This window comes from Trichoplax adhaerens, genomic scaffold (assembly GCF_000150275.1).
Source record: "Trichoplax adhaerens TRIADscaffold_2 genomic scaffold, whole genome shotgun sequence".
In the NCBI taxonomy this organism is placed as follows: Eukaryota; Metazoa; Placozoa; class Uniplacotomia; order Trichoplacea; family Trichoplacidae; genus Trichoplax; species Trichoplax adhaerens.
Window position 1 is genome coordinate 2,718,213 of NW_002060944.1, and position 21,012 is coordinate 2,739,224.

Consider the following 21,012-nt stretch of genomic DNA (forward strand, 5'->3'; position numbering starts at 1 on the left):
AATGAACCTTGTAATTATACGCGTTTATTATCATGATCGGCAGTCTTCATTTTTTCGACAACCGGTGCAAACGTTTCTGCAACCATCAGAGGAAATAGAATAGAAGCTTCCCCATAAACCTACCAAGAAAACGATGACGGATTATTTCGTTGTAAAAGCAAATTCATATCCATCGTCAAAAATCTAAATTATCGATTCTTCAATATTAACGGTCGAATATATAAACAATTACCTTCACCGGGTTGGCGGTCTTTTTAATCTTTCCCCAAGAAATTGCTTCATCTGGTCGAGCTCCAGAATCGCTCCCGTCAAATTCATTAGCGGTGTTCACAAAAACAGAGAAATCCGCTCCATTTCGCTATTTATGATTGAATAACAAAGATATTATGGTTCTTGCTATAAACAGTAATACTAAGAAAGTGATAATCAAGTAATATTTGCAAGTATCGGTTCAAATACAGTACCATTAAGTTTGCGTTACAAATATGGTGCTTTACGAGTCCACCGCCAAGTATCAGCATTCCCGTATTTAGCGCAAATACCGCCTGACTATTCATTCTACGTATATCTATGCAGAAAGGCATTCATATTACCTTCAGATCTCCACTAACCAATCTTCTTTTAGTCAGTTTATATAAGGATACATTACTGAATTGTTGATCTATTTAAATGATGATTAATTAAAGTACTGTATTACCTTCTACTATGTCAATTCGTAAACCTGGATTTCGATACGAATGAAAGTAAATCATATCACCAATCGAACCGTCCGTTAGAGCTGGAGAAAATACTGGAATATTATTCTGAATAAATCAAATTATTGATATATTCTTAAGCAATAAACCCAATAAGCTCAAATTTTATTTGCAAGAATTGATCAATAACAATAATAACATCATATATCTGATAAACTACAGATTTTATCTAACTCTATATTTGATGTTAATAATATGCCACAGAGAATTAGCTTCGTTACCTTATAGGCCCAGTAATAAACAGAATTACAGTTGTTGATTTCTTTTCCTAATCTTGCTATAATTTTAGAAGGAGTCCAATTGATATTCTACGCATTAAGAAGTAAAAGTTACCCATTCATAAATTATATGATGTGCTAGTGCCAAATCATTCAATGCCAATCGCTATCAATACGTACATGAGTGTTTTGCTCCTCAACAAGTTGATCCAATATTGGCATGATCCATGTTTCAAATTTGCAATAGTTATCATTTGGAGCCAATAAATTGCCGATTCTGTTGATTCCTTTGTCTCGTAGCTGACGTCCCGGTAACCTAAAGTCTCCGATATACGTATCTGCTAAGCACTTTATAAAATCTTCCTCGATACCACCGGCAGTGGTAACAATGCAGTCTACCTATTAACAAAAACAATGCAAGATTTTGGTAAAGATATGGACATACTAAATTCACAGTACAGTATGTGTCGAACGAGAATTACCAGATTATGTTCGACAACGTATCTGATCGATTCTCTGACTCCAGAAGAAATCAAATTGGAAGTATAACCGAGAAAGATTGAACAATTAGACAGCGGACGAGAACCGGCTGCGTCAAGAGTAAGCTGATTTTTGTCTTTTTCTGAAACAGGTTTTGCCTTCAGTTCAAGCTAGGAAATATAAATAAAAGTATATCAACATACGAGTGTTAATAAGCCATATACGGGTATATTTTTAGTTAGTTAGTATAGCAGTTTAAAATAGGATCATGTAGACATATACGGTACTTTGATGTATTATTATAGGTAATACAATAGTGTAAGCTGTCCAGTAGCAAATTATGCTTTTAAACGGCTTGCTATTCTTTAAGTTGCTTTAAAACAGCTGCGACGCATCAACCTCTAGATTGTAGCGGTCTATGCTACGATAGAATTTGGTAAAAAGCTCGATACTACACATCTAGCATGGACTACTAGAAGAAAATCTTCTAATTGTCTATGATACTAGACTGTAAAGCCATAGCATTAAGTTTGTGTACACATTTACAGGAAGCGATTAAATTCTGTTTGTTATTTATGGTCAGCATGAAGCAGTTATTGACGTCAAATAGTTGAGGTTTACTAGTTTAGTATTATACCTACCATTCGATTGACTTCTTGAATAGCAAGGCCAAAATTGGTGGCTTGAAAGCCAGTTTGACGAAAGGACTGTAGTAGCGAATGATGATTAATTCCATTGTTAAAATCATACCCTTTGACTGCTTCCGCATCAGATGGCATTGCTTCGCTTGTAACTAAGACAGCTTCTTTAGCAATCGAAGGCGTTGAATTATCCATGTTGGCTGAATATCCGTGTATTAATTACGCTTATACTGTATAATTAGAATTACAGTACTGAATATACTGTATGTTATTGAAATATATAGTATATAATATACAAGTACAGTATATAGTATATATAAATTAATGTAATGTAGGAAATAATAGATTACTGTATAAATTGATTCTTGCGTTGATTATATACTTGCAGTCGTCTAAACTAAGAAGCGAAATAGTTATTATAATTAACGAATCGATTTACTGTACCCAGCTCTTTAAACAGCCATGAGTAGTAATAGTGAGTAGTAGTAGTGTACAGTACTGTGGGTGAAGTTCTGGTTAATTCACTATTTGTAAACCTGCATCAAAGACCATGGACCGACCGCTGGATGCTACTGCGGTACTGAACACTAAGTGACAGTCTCCAGTACAGACGGACTACGGTTGCGTCATTTTAACAGGATTTATTACACAGGTTTATTTACGAATCCAGTCTGCAAACTAAAGCTGAATTGGCGAAGTGGCGATTCCATCGTGGAGAATTTACCACTTTCAGGCCTTAATTTTTGTTAATATCCCAAATGCGTCGTTTAGCTTTCCGACCGTTATGGAAAAGAGACACAATTCGTCCATTATGCAATGGTAAGATATACAGTACTGTACTACTTAGATAGTAATCAATGCAATGAATTTCTCTAGTATAGTATGCAATGATTGAGTTGCAAAGCGAGGTAAACGTGGATTTCCTGATGAAAATACAGTATCAATTTAAATCGAAATTGTGTCAGAAGCCTTACTGTGAAGACACTATACATTTTTATAATAATACAATGTTGTTGCACTTATAATAATACTCAGTTAAACATTTGCTGCTACCAATACAGTTATAAAATATGCATTGCAAAAGCAGACACAGCCACGATAGCTAGTGATCTAGTCCAAATCTCGCTTGCCAGTGTTGCACCGATGCTGAAGGCTGGCTATGATTTGCTGAGGCAAAAGTATTTTCCTGCTAATATTTAATAATAAATGATTGCCAATGTAGCTAGTGGTTTAGGTTACCAACACGAGAGCCACCAGGATGATGCGGAAAGCTCCATAAATCAGGAGACGGACACACGAAAAGTACTCTACAATCAACATATTCCAACTACTAATTTTCAACGTGCAGCGCTAGCCTTTGGTTCAGCCTTTGCAGCATTAAATGACCCAAGAAGGCATGGTAAATGTTGATTAGGAGTACTATAGAAACTGCTTCATGATTTTAACTAGCAGTTAGAAATTACTTTTACGATCATATAAAACTACTGTACATTACATCGAAATTGATATTTTAAACAGTAAACTGTTACAAACTTACCAAATAGACTACTCATTCAGTTTGACTTTGCTGTACATTGAGTATACAGTACTGTCTACTGTATTAATACATGCGAAAGAATATGACGTAAATTATTAATTAATTATTGCGTCTCAGAAAAGAAAGATTACGTAACCAACGTATTCAAACAATTTGCAATACTTACTAATAACTTTAATACTTGCACGCACTTAATGAGATTGTAAAACGAGCGTTGATTATCATCCTATAACATTTCCGCGTACATAACTCAATCAATCTATCATTTACAAAACGCAATTTGCCTTCAATATACTGCATAATCAAGCTATCATAGCTATACTGATATAACTCTTTCCCGCAGTTATGGTTGCTGATCTCGGCGAAGCGACTGGACAGTTTGCCCTGGAAAGACTAAGATCAAAAATGAATGCGGATCCTTCTGGCCGCCAAATTCTTAGGTTCTACATTGATCGATAGCAATATTAACTTGTAGCAGATATACATGTTACTATTAACGATAAATATTCAACCGAAGGATACCTATCGCATAAGAGATTTTTATCTGATCTGTAAAATGTGATGTATGCTATGTATTATCGGAATATTCAATTAGATCAATTTTCTTTTCAGGGAGAGGCCTAGAATCCATTCCTCTGTTGTAAACCTTGACAAGCTAAGAAATTTTCCGGAAGATTCGTTCGGAAAAGCATATGTGCAATTTCTTGATACTAATGTAATATATAAATTAAATTTTTACACGTTTAAAATGAGCGTCTTAAATTCGCTACATGGTTTCCGATAAATTTCATTCTTTTTAATGATATACAGGAAATCACGCCCGATAGCAGAATGCCTGTATGCTTTCAAATATTTCACTGCATAATCCACGTAACATTGTTATATGAATCAGATGCACTATCTACAGTTCTGGTAATGTCAATTTTCTACATTCATTTTAGGTTCGTTTTGTAGATGACGAAGAACTCGCTTACGTGATGACCCGATATCGAGAAATCCATGACTTCGTTCATACTTTACTTGGACTATCGATTAGGTAGAAAATGGTACCGTAGCTTTTGCTAATGTTGACCACACATTTCTTACAATTGTGTTATATTTAACATTATTAGTGTGCCGAATGAAATTATAGTGAAATGGTTTGAAATGATTCAAACTGGCTTGCCTATGTGCATGCTGGGGTCTTTCTTTGGACCTCTGAAACTTTCACTTGGGTATTAAAAGTAGCGATATCCTTTATTTAGAAAATACACGCATCATATAATCCTTCTGCAACTGATTTTACTTATGCTGCTAATTACAGGGATAATTTCATATTAACGAGGTACTATATACCATGGGTGGTCAATACTGCTAGGAAGGCAAAGTCAGTTATGAATGTCTACTTTGAGAAACAGTTTGATCGGCCAATAGAAACGCTACGACAGGAATTAAATATTACTATACCGCCAAATGTACCTTTTGAAGGAAAATACATTTAAGTATTGACCATACGAGAATGATAACCTGTATTGCTTCGCTATGATCAGTATACAACTCCGTAAGTGTACGAGCGTGCATGTTGTAATATGAAGAAAGAACATGTATGTCTACTGCATTGATATTAAAATATGCTGTGATTTGTACCGTACCCAATCGTAAGATGAACGCCTATCGATAGTAAAGAAACATCATGGAAGATTGATATTACGATATTGTTAACACGCATAATACAACATCTAATGTTATTGCCGCTTCGGACAACTGCAGCACTGAATTGTCAAGTAACTGATTTATCTGAAATTCAAGTCTGAATGAAATGCTCATTTTTGCATCACATTAGATTTACAGAATAAGGATAATATTATATTGTTTACAGTGGTCTTTTTCGTAAAAATGTGATTTTAGGAAAGTTGTAATTGAATCTGATTACGGATTTTATTATAGATACCATTGCTACAGATATCCATTTCTCTATTGTACATTTTTATGGTAATCCAGAAGTGATAAAAGCATTTGTTTCTCATTCACTACGATACAGCTGCTTTAATTGTTACTGCTATTAAATAAATGTTAAACTTATGATAAAATGAATGAGAGAAGAATATGTCAATTTTTTTAAAATCTGTGTTGAGCGAGCTATTAACAGCAGCTGTTATTCCTTCGTTGTTACTACAGAGTGGAATGTTTAAACGTAATGGCTGATATATGATCTTCAGTACAATTTAGCACCATAACGTAGGGACTGTTACTAATGCGATCTATTACGTTCATGGCGCAAGTTATTGCAGTACGAGTATAGAGAATTTTATTATCTAACGGATTCTAACCACATAATTTTACTATATTTAACTTAATATAAATTGCCCAAAATATCGTACTTTTTCTTAATTCCAATTGTATGCTCAGGAAGATGAGAAAGATGAATTACAGTGCTGTGCTACAAGTTATGACAGTATTATTGTGCTTGATTTGTAGAAACTTAGAAGTCAATTTTACTTTATTAAGTCTTTAAAATAGGTTACGTCATTTCAAAGTAATGGCTTTACCTTTCAAAGTTGTGTACGCGTACAGCAATAGAGCTTCTGTTGTTGTGCACCATTTTTTACTGAAGTAATTATAAGTAAGCAACCACAGTTTTTAATACTGTATATACCTGATCCGGCGCAACCAGTTCTGCTGGTAAGCATAGTTGACAGTAGGCTCTATGACTATCCTAAATATTTCTTTTCGCAAACTACAGCCAAGAATGAAGTCGATTCACGTATAAACTGTTCTGTTATATTCGTAAATAGTCAAAAACCAGACGATCAACTTAAATTCGTAACAGAAACTACCTCATGCAATTCCTATTAGTACCGTGGAAATGGCCTATGCCTTTTATCTAATCTAAAAGCATAGCAGAATACTGCAAGGCCCCTTGATCCTATGCCCCCATGATGCCCGCTCCGACACTCGATCTAGGGCAGGACAATGGATTGCATTTTTAGGCCTTGCCAGTCGACAAGATACAGGATAGCGAATGAGATAGTAAATCATCGTCCTACGCATTCTCATCTATGCCTGCTACTGCTGTTCTTTCTATTACTGTACCGCTTAACTCTAACTTACCTTAACATCGCTGAAATTATAGCTTTTTCCTACGCCTTTGCTACAACTGTTGCTGCTATTGTTTATTAATTAACCGATTAATCCCTAGTTATTTCGTAGTGATGCATGACGTAACTAACGATAAACTGCAGCTTTTACCTACTAGTATACTGCTGTTTTTTTCTTTCCGTACCCCATAACAGCAACTTACTGCTTAAATATGGAGCGAACTGCTTACTTTTATGGCAGAAATGTCAATACTGACATGTTAATGTTTCAGCGTTTACTACAGTCAACTACAAGTTTAAGCCTTAGGGTTTTCTCACTACAACTTCAATCCATAAATGTTACTTCACTACTCTACACTACTGTACTATAAGAAAAAGTAGTAATGTAGAGCTCAGCTATACGTGTAATATTTTATATGTAACACAGGGCAATACCAGTAATGTCATGGACCTAGTTAAACGAGCATCCTAATAACTTTAACTAGCTATAGCTATGCTTCCACTTTAATGTTGGTTCTACGTTTCTGAACAAAGAAAAGCAGCTTTTAGTAGTGCTAAGGGTGATAACATTGCTAATTTGCAATCATGAGTTTACTAAGTTTACTTGCAGCTACACATAAAATGGAATTTGGAGTACCAGCCACGAATCCGCCAACCCATTTCCAGGTTTACTTTGTCACTGTGCCACTATTTACAACAGCTTTATCGGCTGTAGTTCTTCGACTACAGTTACTATTTCTGTTCATAACCGGTTTTAAACTGAGAGTATAATATGTTTACTCGTGAGTCAGTTGTAGTATTCGGTTAGAAATAAATTAATTCTAGAACCTTTCACTATACCGTTAATGTTAACTATAAAAAGCTACAGTAATATAATTTCATCGCGAGTACCTTTTCATTAAATAGCTTTTGCACTCATTCAACCTTTACGTATTTTTAAATACATAGCCCCATCTATCTTTAAGTATTAATGATAGTACGCCGCTAAATTAAGTGATGCAAAAACAACGGTATTTGCTTAGCAGAAGTTTTCCGTCATATCTACACTGTTCTTTACGGATGCAACAAAAATCCCCTAATGGCTCCTCCTCTCACTTCCCCTTTCCGTAAAAATTTCCAAAAATTCTTACAAAAAGTAAGAGGAGGAGGAATTTTTCTTTAGCAGTCTCTGGCAACTGTAGACAAACAATTTTAAATCTAGTTGAAATTAGCTCACTATAGCTTTACTGTTGCAATATTCTCTTTTTATTTAAAACTGATAAAATAGGGATGTACCACTGCATTATAAAATCGAATTAGTTTTGCCATTAAGAATAACTATTAAGGTTCTAGGGGAAATATGCAAATCCAAGGATTAGTGATCAGTTAGCATCCAACGACTGTAGATCTACTAAAAATAAAAACTGATAATAATCTAAGGACTGAATAAAAGCAAGCTAAGCAACATTTTTCGCAAGATTCAGATAACAAATACCTTCAGGTTCTCTTAGAAAATTGTGAAGCTCTCAAAACAAACGTTGAAATTCATCAAAACTCTTTAATAATCTCAATAGTAATCAATAAAAAACTTAGAAAACTATACTAGCAACTGATCTTGAAACATTAAAACTTAGCCATCAAAACAGTAACTTTTTCAGTACCAGGGATACGTTTTATCACTAATATCAATTTTAACTAATAATCTATGAATTACTTGAATTACTTGCATGAAAAGATTTTATGTGAGTAAAAGCTATTAATACCCTATCCTGGTGGATAATGGATATCCGTTACAGTATTAATTTTCTTTGTTTTAGTCTATTCAATTCCCTATTTTGTCCAATATCGTTATTATTATTAATAACTTAAACGTAAGTGCATCAATCTATCAATCGCTCCATCTCAGTAACTAAGGGTTTACTGCTGTTAAGAACAAATGCGTTAAAGTGCAAATTACATTATTGAAGATTTCATGAAGCAACAAGTTATAAATATATATTTGAAATTTAGATAACAAAAACTTGAGTCGAGTCTGAGGTCGGTATTATGAAGTGATAAATATTCACTGTCCTGTGATTATAATTATTTAATCGGGGTTGAAAAGCATGATAATGCATGTTTATTTTAATACTTGGATATAATATAAATACTAAAATATAATTTAGATTAATCATTTTGTTAGTTGTACAAAATGAAAAATCTAGCGGCCTCAAATATGGCCATTAATTTCTGAGTGATTATAAAATAATCTTCAAATTTTAAAATATAAGCATCAGTTTGGGATGATGTATCAATTTTATTCACCCCCCTGTGGTATAATTCATATATAGAGTAAGCTATGGATAGCTAGCAATTTTAATTTATTATTGTACCACAATCTAGAATTCGTTTAAATCTTTGAAATTATCTTTATTTAAATAAGAAATTGTTTGTAACTTTTTAAATTCCGATTCTGGTACGCAGCAATAAATTATCTTACTGTATTAATAGTAGATTGCCTACGTATGCTATCCGGTCATGTACTTAAATTAAGTAATCATTTAAAACAAGGCCTTTACAAATGTGATATTATTTTAAGATATCGGTATCTATCTATTTTATATAGGCGAAATCTTAACAAAAATATCTCGATCTGGCTGCAATACTGTATATCTTGCCAGCTTAACATCTTCACTTTCGGGCAATATTTCAAATCGAAAAGCTGAAACAAGTATAGTAAATATTACTTTAACTTCTATCAGAGCTAGCTTTTTCCCAATGCAACTGCTACTGCCTAGTCCAAATGGCGAAAAGGTGAAATTATCATAATTTTTTTCTTCCATAAATCGGTCTGGATTAAATGTTAATGGATCTTTCCAGAATTTTTCAAGCCTAATAAGGAGGTAGTTTTAATACTCACTACTACTTAATAGTGCTACCTTGCTACTAGCATTCAAAGTGTCATGATTCTGGATCATGCTGATAAATGGCAATACAGTGTCAGAAAATGGTTGTAATATTGTTCCAAAAGCACATTTACAACGATATCATGCCCGTTATCGTAATGTACTACTTTCAAATGATAAATAAACATATGCCGTATTACATAATATTGTTACACGACTCAACAATTATATTTATGTAACCATAGCCTATTTTGCCTTAAACTAGGCATGACTAACCTGTGTGTGACGGCTAGACATAGAAACAGTTTAGTTCCTTTCGGGATATAATAATCTCCAATAACATCATCCACTATAGACTCTCTTTCTACAGCGGGTGCAGGAGGATATAATCTATTCCATAAGTAACAAGAAATGATTTCGTCTACTTATCACACAAGATAATATCGTCATAACTCAACTAGTAATTAGACTTTTACACATAGGTTTTACTTTACAACTCAAGCTTTGCATCGTTAATTAATACCGTAATGATTCTTTAATGACACAATCTAGAAACTTCATTGATGAAATAGCTTCCCAGGTGTTTGACTTTGGGGTTGAATTGATTTTTTCTTTAACTTCTTTGCGTAATCGATCTTGAATAAGTTGATATTTAGCTAAGCAGAACATTGTCCAGATGAAGCACGATCCGACCGTCTATATTGATTGATTGGAAATATTGGATAACGTTATGGTCTAAATTTAATACGAAAATCTGTATTCATATATATTTGATGTGAGTTAGCATTACTACTGTGCATGGCTACTTTGTAAATTATGCCTACATCTTTTCCGGCAATAATAAACGTCATTAGCTGATCACGTAGTTCATCATTGGATAGTTTACTATTTGTCCGCAGATCTCGAACCTTTAAGAGTAAATCCAAAAGATCCAGAACTTTACCATTTTCTAAAAATTTCAATTTTACTATTGTTAATTTTCGCACGATAGACTGTACAAGTTGAATAATCAAATAAAATGAAACAACAATAAGGGAGATGATCAAAAGCTGAGTAAAATACAAAAATTTAAGTAGAGTATTTCCTATCCTTTACATTTACCTCTTCCCATAAGCGTACTGCACTAAAAATTTCGTAATCTAAACTATTGATGTGACTCATGTCAACTATTGATGTCAAACATGTAATCTAACTTTGGTTACCATATCTAATACCTGAGCTGTTATATGATGGTTGTTTGTGTCTTTTTCTAGTTAGTGAGTCATCTAGCATCTTATTAAGTTCTTTATCCGCATTCTGAAATTGCTTAACATTTCGAAAAGGTATTTGATTGAAGAATGGTAAGCTTCTCAAAAGACTATATAGTGATGACACAGAATACCCTTTACAACAACTTTATAGACTCCCATCAATTTATTGCCCATTATATATAGTCGATAGTGCAACGAAGCATTATGCTTTTCATTTATACGTATACAGTTATCAACTTGCGAATTGAAATTCTGCTATTCTAACATACCTACAAAGGCAGGGATAACAATTTGTAACAGTTCCACCATTTATACATTATTCTTACCTAATATAGTTGTTTGATAATACAAAACTAATGTTTTCTGATAATGTAGACCGATTAGAGTTACTGAGCGACCCAAAATCACGATTTAATACAAATTTTCCGATTATATCTGATGTCTATTGAATTAAATGAATATAAGATTTAGAAAATACTTTTAAAAGAGTCGGAGCGTTAGAATAGAAGCAAAATAAAAATGACTAGTTTACGTTTGTGAATATTTAGATTGGTTATCTTAATAATAAATACTAGAAACTAGACCTATAATGTTTCGAAGCCCCTGAATAAAACGTCTTATAAAAAGTAAAGATTAACATACCGCTGCTCCAAAATAGCTGTTAATCGATACCACTGCTGTTTGATTACTGCTGGAACTGATTTCTTTTGCCCATAAATCTTTAATTTTATATCCAACTTCCTCGATTGTTACTACAAGTTCTGACCGTTATAAGTATCCGGTTCGTAAACAATTTTAAAATTAAAAAATTTAGAAATTTTAGGAATTAACACGCGGAAGAGTTTCGAATGTAAGGTGTGATGTCTTTACAAGTTAGAACTAATTAACACTATTAATTTTAATAATACTGAACGCTGTACAGGATACATCGCTGTATTGGCCCTAATTTAGGTGAACCTTTGATATTTGATAGCTTAAATACTGGATTAAGCATTTTTCTTTGCCACACATGGTCACTTTTTGAACAAGTCAACAGTCCGTTTCCTAGTAATCTCTGAGTAGGCCTTTTATCATGATTATGTAAAATTAAGACAAACTATTGTAAAAAATGTAAACATAAAAACGATAACTAAAATTTTACAGTATTTATCTAATGAAGCAATTAATGGAAAGACTTTATTAATGTAAAATGATTATTATACCCAAAATAGTTATCGGGTTTCTTGTATCTAGATTCATAATCGATCAAAACGTGCTTGAAAACTTTAGGATCAGCTGTTAAAATTACTGGTGATCCAAGCCAAAAGTGCATACGAATGGTAAGGCCATACTTATTTATCCACCTATAAGAAATGCTTAATTAAACTTTATTGGCATAGTATTATTAAAAGGTCCTATGAAATTGCAACACATTATGCTGCAAAGATAGCTAGAACAAGTAATTAAATTAATTGCAACACGAGCTTATAGTTCATCTAATGTAATGCCAATGAGATCTACGATTTCGGAAGTAGTTAATTGTAACTGATAAATTGTTACTTTTTCATGACAGTAGTTATTATAACATCACCTGAAATAACTTGATAAGTATTCTTCATTACTTAACTCTCTTAAATTTCCATAGAGCAGTGAATATGGAGGACCAGGAATCTGTTCTTGTTTCAATTATAAACCGATATAAATCGCATCAATTCTATCATGAATGTCTTATATTAATGCTATTTGCTAATATGTAAGTGTATAGTAAAGATAGTAAAACAATTACATTATAATTTTTTAAACGATGCAATGAACTAGAGATGTCAATTCTTACTGTAATTATCAGTAAGTAAAAATTACAAACCAAATTATAACTCTTTCTCTAGTCTTGAAACTTCATTTAACGTACCTTCTTTAAAGGTGATGTATAATGTCTAATTAGCCAGGATAAAATTACGTAAATTAATAGGATGGCAATTACAGAGATGAATTTATTCAAGAACGACGATTGCAAGAATTCATTAAGTATGTGTTCAAGCCAATAGAAAAATTCTGACTCCATCGCGTTAATCTTTCTAGATATTTTCTTTACAGCAAACTTAATACAGATGACTAAAACTAATCAAATATTAATTCTGCACGTACCGATCAGTCGATACAGAAATTTGATCGTATGTAACACTCTGCTGTCGTTTATGACGGTTTCAATACATTGCTTTACGTTCATAGTAATTCTACAGAGTTTCTATGGAATCGGATTTGCATAAAATATTTACAGACTTTGCCCTAATTAGTAAATTGGTTTTAATTCCATTATGCCAACTGTCGCTAATAATGACCTTTGGACATTTCTTCTATTGAGAACGTGATTACACATTAATAATTATTAGTTTACAGCTTCAGGGATGGCCATAGACTTGATACTCCTGCATCTCTTGAAAGTAATAATTTCTACAAGTCTTTCTAATAAAATGAAATAAATGCTACTATGGGAATCAAGATATTGGCTATTTACTTTACTATAGCATTAGTTTGTACGTTTAAGTAAGTATGGCGGAAATTACCGTCAGAAATAGAAAATAATCTTGCAGGTAGAAGTATTCTATTGGTATCTTTAATTCTTAATCATCGAATTTTATTCGATTGCATATGAAATTATTTTTACTATAATTATGCAGAGAGTTTTCTATAGTGCCATATGCAGTACTGTGTACGTGTACAACATACACATGCTGTATACAGTACAACAGCGCTGTAGTGCTTCTTTTTTGATAAATTACTAGACTCGGCTAGCTATTATATTATAATTATCGGTTCCGGAGTATCATAATGTACATAAACTCCGCATCCCCTTAACTGTCTGATTTAATGAATTATATCAGTAAATAACTAATACATAGTAATTCAAATCCGTAGAAATTATCAACGCACGTATAACAATAGTTGACGATTGAAGCTACGATAACGCTTATTTCCGTTATATCTAACTGATAGATACGCAACGCAAACAAATTAATCAGATAGAAATCAGGGCTATACAAAAAATTATCGAATATTTGGAGCCTAGAATACAAATTTAAAGCACAAAGAAAGATAGCGATATTAAAATAAATTACATAAACCATTAATGCTATAACTTTACTCTATATTTAACTACAATAAATATGCGTATGTTATGATCCAAGTCAGATATGTAAGCACATCATAAGGCATGGATTGAATATATAGGAAGAGTTTGCCTTCATACTTATCTGTTCATAGTAACTGTAAAGGTAGGTTAAATGTAAACAAATCGCAGTATGCTCATAATTATAATTTAACCTCTATAGCGATTGATTGCAAATTTTAAAGCAGCCACATCTAAAAATGTTCAAAAACATCTATATAGTACGAATTTAACTTTTGTTAATTGGAATGCCAGCAGCTCACTTTTATTTCGATCTTGTATGTTATTTTGAATGCGAGAATTGTAATAAAAGTATAATGTACTATAACTGTTTGAAGGATATATTAACATATTCGTCCTCAAAGTTATTACCGTTAAAGTTATCATACATAGCTTCAATATCGTCGTCGTCATTCGATGCTGGTGACTCACTTTTATCCTCAAAGTTATTACCATTAAAATTGTCATACATTGCCTCAGTATCGTTATTAGATACCGGTATTTCATATTCACCTGTAAAGTCAGCATTATCAAAACTGTCATATATTGCATCGAAACTGTATTCATCATTCCTTAACACCGTTAATTCCTGTCGCACTCTAGTCGAAGCCTCATGTGAAATACTTGTGTTTTCTAGCTGGCCAGATAAAGTGTCAACATTATGGCTATTCTTGTTACCATAGCTATCTTGTTGCGTTGATATGGTAGTTGTAGAGTGTATCTTCTTTGCACTTTCCAGTTTATCAGGCGAAATTTCAACGATGCCATTTTCTCCATCACGGCTAATTCGCTGCTGCTTTGGCGTGGAAATTTCACTTAAATTATCATACATTGTATCAGCAGTATTACTCCATGTATTGCCATCTACATATTTCGACATGGATACCGCAGTTTGTTCGAAATCTTCTGAATTGGCTGCTGATCCACTATCGTAATCATCCGTTACATCATGACGTGGCTCTATTTGAGTTCCCATGATTGTGTACTCCTGAGCATTGGCAATTTGTGCTCCTTCCAAAACGGCATAGGTCATATCACTGCATGAATCTTTACAAAATGTTGCGTATTCGCTATCTGATGGGTTAGGTTTTGTTTTGACTGTTTCTTCCATATCTTGGCTATAGCGAACAGTTAATACACCGGAATTGCTATCACTTGACACTCGTTTGCCGCTATAACTATGTGACAACTGTTGCTTTTGATTGGCGTTGTTGTCTAATCCATATACAGGATTACGATCTAGTAGAGACCGAGATTGATAGTTAGGATATAAATTGACGCAAGTGCTTATATTACTATTCTTCTTCTTACCTGAACAGCTTTGACACGCTGAATTATTTAATCTCATATTTTTGATATTTGCCCATTCGTTGAACTTGAATGACCCACTGGCACTGGCAGTGCCACGATCTATAGCAATTTTTGGTGTAGCAATTGGTTGACTAGTTGTATGATCCTTAGCTGGCGATTTAGTTGGTGTTGCTATTTCAGATGATGCAATGCCACCTAAATTGAGACTGTTAAAGCCAACGGAATATTCGATGAAGGTATCCATTTTATCGTAGTCTTCATATACAGATGTCATCTTTCGTTGAATAGAGTCCCTTGTCCCTTCATCTGCTGACTTAAATTTATAGGTGATACTACAACTGATGAGTCGATTAATTTCAACGTTGTCTTGGCCTTTCGTGTAAAAATGATATTCGCCTTGGCCTAGCAATGATCTTCGACCTGATTCGAAGGTAAATCGATTGCTCCCTGTACAGTTGAAGCTTCGAATGCAGCGGTATGACCACATAGCTATAATCGATTGAGAATCTTTTTCCGCTAAAATAATACCACTGGTGCATAACCATAAAAAGCATTTATTGATTGCAGCGATTCCCAGCTGCTGCATGGATTTAGAATCGGTAGTCTGAATAGGGTACAAATTACCTATTGGAGGATTATCATATTTCAGAAATGAAATTCGAGTTAATAGTTGAGTTGGCGTTCAGCGTTACGATACCGAGACAAAAAAAAGAGTAATTAAAAAATATTACAGATCTCACAAATTTAACTTGCAAATCGATGTCTTTCAAAATAGTTTTATGAAATTTCACTATTTGTACAAATTGGCGACACTACAATACTTGGTTTTATAAAGTTTATAAATTTACCTTCAGTTGATGGTTTCAGAGTAGCCATCCGCTGAATTTTTTGGATCCAAGAATCCTGTATAGTCCTGTTTTCAGCGGCTATGCGTAATATTTTCTTTTGTGCAATGACCTCCAAGACATATTCCCTGTCGTAGTTTGTCTTACTAAAACTATTGTGTTGGCTGCAGCGGACAACACGAAAGTTTGGAAATAGAATCATTGAGCCTTTCTTTGGTTTACTATTATTCCAAGCGTTCTCATTTTCGTAGTAGTCAATTATACCAATTTTACTCATTCTAGAACGGCGTAATATTACAAAACGGCGTCTCCATTTCGATGCAAACCATGAACTAACGCTTCTATCACTTACGTTATCAACTGCGATTATTTTTAATTTCAGGAGATAGCCCTACAAGATGAATCAGAAGTGGGTTAAAAAATTGTGGTGGAAAGTTGTGAAGAAAATCATGTTTTCTTCACACGCGATTTCAATTACTAGAATAGTGTTCTATAGTATTGCGGTTAAAAGAATCAATATTTCGGCTGAAAGATAAGGTAATTATTTTCGGTATATATTATTACGTGGCATCGTGAGCCATGCTCGATTGTGCACATGGCTTGTAACATATACGTGTATAAGTATATCACGATGCAAAATCTGGGTTACAACACGTAATTATTTCAAATCTACATGCTTAGAATTTAATTTTGAGGTGCGTTTAATAAAAGGATCATTTCTATTATATCTTTCATTGAACTTTAGACCTTTACTTTGGCAATATCGATGTAATTATATAATAATAGCCAGCTTAAATAAAATGTCTGACAGTTAACGTTTACTAAGGATAAATTCTCTAAAATTTCCGTACGCAGAATTTCTAAATATGAAACGATTTGAGTTTGACTTGGATAAAAATTCTTTTAGAGTCATATCGAATTGTCAGTCGTAATAAAAATCTCAACACTATTTGAGGTATGAAGGCATGTGAAATATTTGAATCACTGCCGGGTGTATGTTCCACGTACAAGATCCGTCACGCTGATTTTCATGAAGAAAATTGAAAAATGCTCAATAACTGTTACAGTAGCTACAAGTAAAATCGTTTATGAATTACATAAGAACAAATTACTTTATTTTAAATTTTCTAATATAAAAATAAAAGCTTTGATTCCTGGTAAATACGTATTTTTGTTCGACTCAGAAACATGGTATGGAACGGTTCTTCATGATCGAGTAAAATGATAATTTTTAGTACTATGAAGGTATATGATATCATGAAAGCTGATTACAAAGGTAAGTGTAAGAATCGAATACTAATTATTTCTGAAGATCCATTGCAGAAATTGATAAATTTTGTAATTAGTTATCAAATCTGACCTAATTAGTGAGATCACTAATGTACTCGTGAGTCATTTAACTGGTAGTAGCGTTGCACATTTACTTGAATACTGTACAAAGAATTGTTAATCAATGATGTTTCCGCGTTAATACATTAAGACTTCTATTAAGATAAAAGTTTTATTTTCTACTGTTACTAGAAACACTGATTGCAATTATTCAGAATTTTTTTTGCTTACGGTCAAAATTATATCAGACGGCTCTTGTTGAATAGTGTCGTAATCGTAGTCCATATTCGTTTAAATTTTGATGATTCACGATAATAACTTAATTCTTTCACCAAAATGTTCACTGCTGGTAGACAAAGCTTATAAGATATTTTCAGTATAATTTACCATTAAGTATAGTAAATACAACGAATCAGCATGAAAATGACGTGACTCCGCATTTAATTGATAAACAAAATATAAATTGTATGTCGTCTGCGTCAAATATCACAACCAGAATTTACAATAAAGTTCTACTATATGGTTTGCCACAAAGCGTATGTAAATCAGTTTCTACCACATAGACCTAAGCCAGGTAGTTATTATGGCTTATTACGGATACTTTAGCTCTTATGTACCGTTTTTACACACTATCATTAAAGGTATTGCGCTTTTACTGTATTACTGGTCAGAGACCTTATTAGATAGTTTAAAAATAAAAATGACAGTAATAATTCCCCTTTTTCTAAGGTATCTCAGGCTCAACATAAAATCAAGGAAAAAAAGTCGATATAATAATAATAATAATAATAATAATAATAAATAAATAAATAATGTAACATAAATAATGCTAATTAATTGACGGATGCTTTGCGTTGCTCATACATTTAGGAATCACACATTTGAACATTATCGAAGTGCTAGGTGATTTATGATGACTACACTATGTCACTCAGACTTGAAATAGAAGAGTTCAAATATTCAAGGCCAGTTTTAATAGCTAATAAGCATAGTAACAATGATACGCACTCGTATTAAGGCAGTTATAAAATGGACTTTCATAATGAATTAAATCCTCTATTAATTCCTTATGGTGAAAATCAAGGACTGCTAAAAATATGATGCTTTTCTGTAATCGCTTCTGAAAAGTATGGATATACATAACTGTAGATTATTAATTGAGTTTTGATAAGTTACAATAGCTTACTACTAAAGGAGTAATGATATTCATATACCGTAGTACAATACCATTTGATCATCGTGAACTTCGAATGATGTTGTCGATACATTTATGACATACATTAACCTTTATTAAAACAGATCAGTCAATAGAATTTATATGATTGAGGTAAAATCTATGGAAAAAGTGTGAAAAATATAGATACTTGTATTTTGGTTGATTAAAACATGTTCCTTTATGTCAGTTGATTCAAGATTCATATTTCGAACTGTTATACTCACTAAAGAATACGGAATAATAAGTAATTTCTACTATAAAGAATTCAGCTATCTCCTTTGTCCTGCGAAAAAACTGATTATTTATGATATAAAATATAAATTTTAGTATTGTGTGATGTTTAATCACACCATAGTCAGAAGATAAATAATGTTTCTTTGTGACTTTAACATAGAATAATTGGTAGTACTTACAATCTGTATAGTGTTTGTTTACAAACTAATACACTACACATTAGTCTCTTAAAATTAAAAAAGAATGCTAATAACCGTTCACCTAGAGATCGGTCACCTTAAAAGCAGCATAACCTTACTTTGATATTGTGCTATCTATTACAAATATAAGAATAAAACTGTATCATCTAGCTTAGGCTAAAGTTTTCAAGAATTCTACGGCGGCTGAGAATTGCATCCAGCAATATTGCTCTTCGCCACTAATACGATTTTTATAAAATCCATTTATATACTCGATAGTAGATAATAGGCTGGGTGGATTGGCCTTTATCATGACAAAAACAAGAACCGGCACTAAATCATCCGCTCCGGGAACTGATGCTTCATTAGCGATCTTGAGCAGGTCCATAATATTTGAACAACAACGTTGAATACATCGCAATTTATCTTGAGGTGCCTAAATTTTATTTGTTGAAACAAGGATAACAAAAGAAAGCCTTGAAATTCTTACAACGTTTCTCCATAAATATAAGTTGTAGAATTAATGCAAGCACTTAACTATTACTTATGCCACTAATATACTAATGATACCTTATATGCATTTATTGATGCTAGCTCTTCTTGTGCAGCAGGCCATGGGGCTAGGGATCTGTATATCTATTACAATATTTAGGAGATTATAACCTTTAGTCCATAGACGTCATTACGGATACGTAACGTTGACTTTCAATAAGCTACACATTCAATTCCTTTTAAATTTTAGATAACAAATATTACCTTGGGTATTTGTAGAGCTTCATGGTCTTCTGTGATAAACTCCAGTAACCTTTCAATGTGTTGATGAAATACCCTACAAAGCGTATAGAACCGATCATTAAAACTTCTTCTAATATACCTGACCTAAAGTCACAGGCTGAATTAGTACGAATTCAAATCAGAATTGCACTAAAAAATAGTTTTTCCAGCTTCCTAAAGGGTTTTATTCTACTTACAAATCACGATGTAAATCTGCATCTCTGTGAGGATAAAATGCGTAAATGTATATCTCACTCATTATACTACGCTCTGCAGCATTATAGGCATCTTCAAGTTGTTCATCGTTAGCGGCTGCAAGAATACAAAATGAGTTAACAGAGGGAGGGTTTAATAGCGCATACAATGTTAGGTCAGTTTACGTCTACGTTACATGCTTACTCTGCCATATTGGGTGTTGGCTAATTCTCTCGTAAAGCTGATCTAAGAAATGTTCTAGTAATTCATTCTGAAATTCAAGGTAACGGTGGTGTTAGTATTACTATGACTGAGTCTAATAAAAGACCTGCAAAATACTAACTTAGTACTAGCTAACCTTTTCATCGGTTAAAGAAGTGTTTTGAAAATTGTTGACAAATTCTCTAACGTCATCTTGATACTGCTCTAAGAATAGCTTTACACATAAGGAAGTGAAGTAATACTTACAGTTACCTTTAAAGCTGAAAAAAATTGATGCCATCAACAACTTATTATATATAGTTATCATTGGATAATTAATAGACAGCTAATAGTAATTACCTATCGATTCTTTGTATTTGCTTGTCGAGAAATGACAGGGTAGCCAAAAGCGACTGACGGCATCTAACCAAGTATGTGATATATGGTTCGCGACGATTGTAATCTGTTTCCAGAGCGGTAAACAGTACAAGGCGACTGAAAAATTACAATTATATACTTTGAGATATTACAAACAGAACATGAACAATCGTCGTTCGCAAATCCATAATTGATAGTAATCGAGATACCTATCCGCTTTTAATTTTTTCATGCATCTCAAAGTCTCATGGAGCTGAGATACTACCATTTGATCATGAAGGTTAATTGCTTCAAAAAGTTGAACCTGCAGGAAATTTATTAGGAGTTCACTGAGAGATGCACTTTCGTTCATTTCGAAAGGTAAATCCACACTGTGAATTGAA

The 21,012-nt window shown here is 33.1% G+C and overlaps 5 protein-coding genes across 5 annotated transcripts; 1 reads left to right on the forward strand and 4 right to left on the reverse strand.

Moving 5' to 3' along the window:
• Positions 1-14: 14 nt before the first annotated feature.
• Positions 15-2,289, reverse strand: TRIADDRAFT_20912 (uncharacterized protein; the record flags this gene model as incomplete). The annotated part of the gene is made up of 8 exons (XM_002109822.1): positions 15-119; positions 233-358; positions 465-568; positions 698-803; positions 977-1,063; positions 1,154-1,372; positions 1,456-1,623; positions 2,095-2,289. The coding sequence occupies 8 exons, from the start codon at positions 2,287-2,289 to the stop codon at positions 15-17; spliced, it is 1,110 nt and encodes a 369-aa protein (XP_002109858.1).
• A 1,011-nt stretch (positions 2,290-3,300) lies between these two features.
• TRIADDRAFT_20604 (uncharacterized protein) lies at positions 3,301-5,112 on the forward strand (the record flags this gene model as incomplete). The annotated part of the gene is made up of 7 exons (XM_002109257.1): positions 3,301-3,493; positions 3,975-4,071; positions 4,244-4,346; positions 4,442-4,468; positions 4,573-4,667; positions 4,744-4,845; positions 4,935-5,112. 7 exons carry the CDS (start codon positions 3,301-3,303, stop codon positions 5,110-5,112), a joined length of 795 nt encoding a protein of 264 aa, XP_002109293.1.
• Positions 5,113-9,284: 4,172 nt separating this feature from the next.
• On the reverse strand, positions 9,285-10,733 carry TRIADDRAFT_53176 (uncharacterized protein; the record flags this gene model as incomplete). The annotated part of the gene is made up of 5 exons (XM_002109823.1): positions 9,285-9,558; positions 9,849-9,962; positions 10,096-10,268; positions 10,481-10,564; positions 10,674-10,733. 5 exons carry the CDS (start codon positions 10,731-10,733, stop codon positions 9,285-9,287), a joined length of 705 nt encoding a protein of 234 aa, XP_002109859.1.
• A 3,556-nt stretch (positions 10,734-14,289) lies between these two features.
• TRIADDRAFT_53177 (uncharacterized protein) lies at positions 14,290-16,400 on the reverse strand (the record flags this gene model as incomplete). Its single annotated transcript, XM_002109824.1, has 2 exons — positions 14,290-15,902; positions 16,127-16,400. The coding sequence occupies 2 exons, from the start codon at positions 16,398-16,400 to the stop codon at positions 14,290-14,292; spliced, it is 1,887 nt and encodes a 628-aa protein (XP_002109860.1).
• Positions 16,401-19,253: 2,853 nt separating this feature from the next.
• TRIADDRAFT_20735 (uncharacterized protein) lies at positions 19,254-20,981 on the reverse strand (the record flags this gene model as incomplete). The annotated part of the gene is made up of 8 exons (XM_002109825.1): positions 19,254-19,517; positions 19,652-19,717; positions 19,838-19,910; positions 20,053-20,167; positions 20,255-20,321; positions 20,409-20,532; positions 20,612-20,746; positions 20,839-20,981. The coding sequence occupies 8 exons, from the start codon at positions 20,979-20,981 to the stop codon at positions 19,254-19,256; spliced, it is 987 nt and encodes a 328-aa protein (XP_002109861.1).
• Between the last annotated feature and the right edge of the window lie 31 nt (positions 20,982-21,012).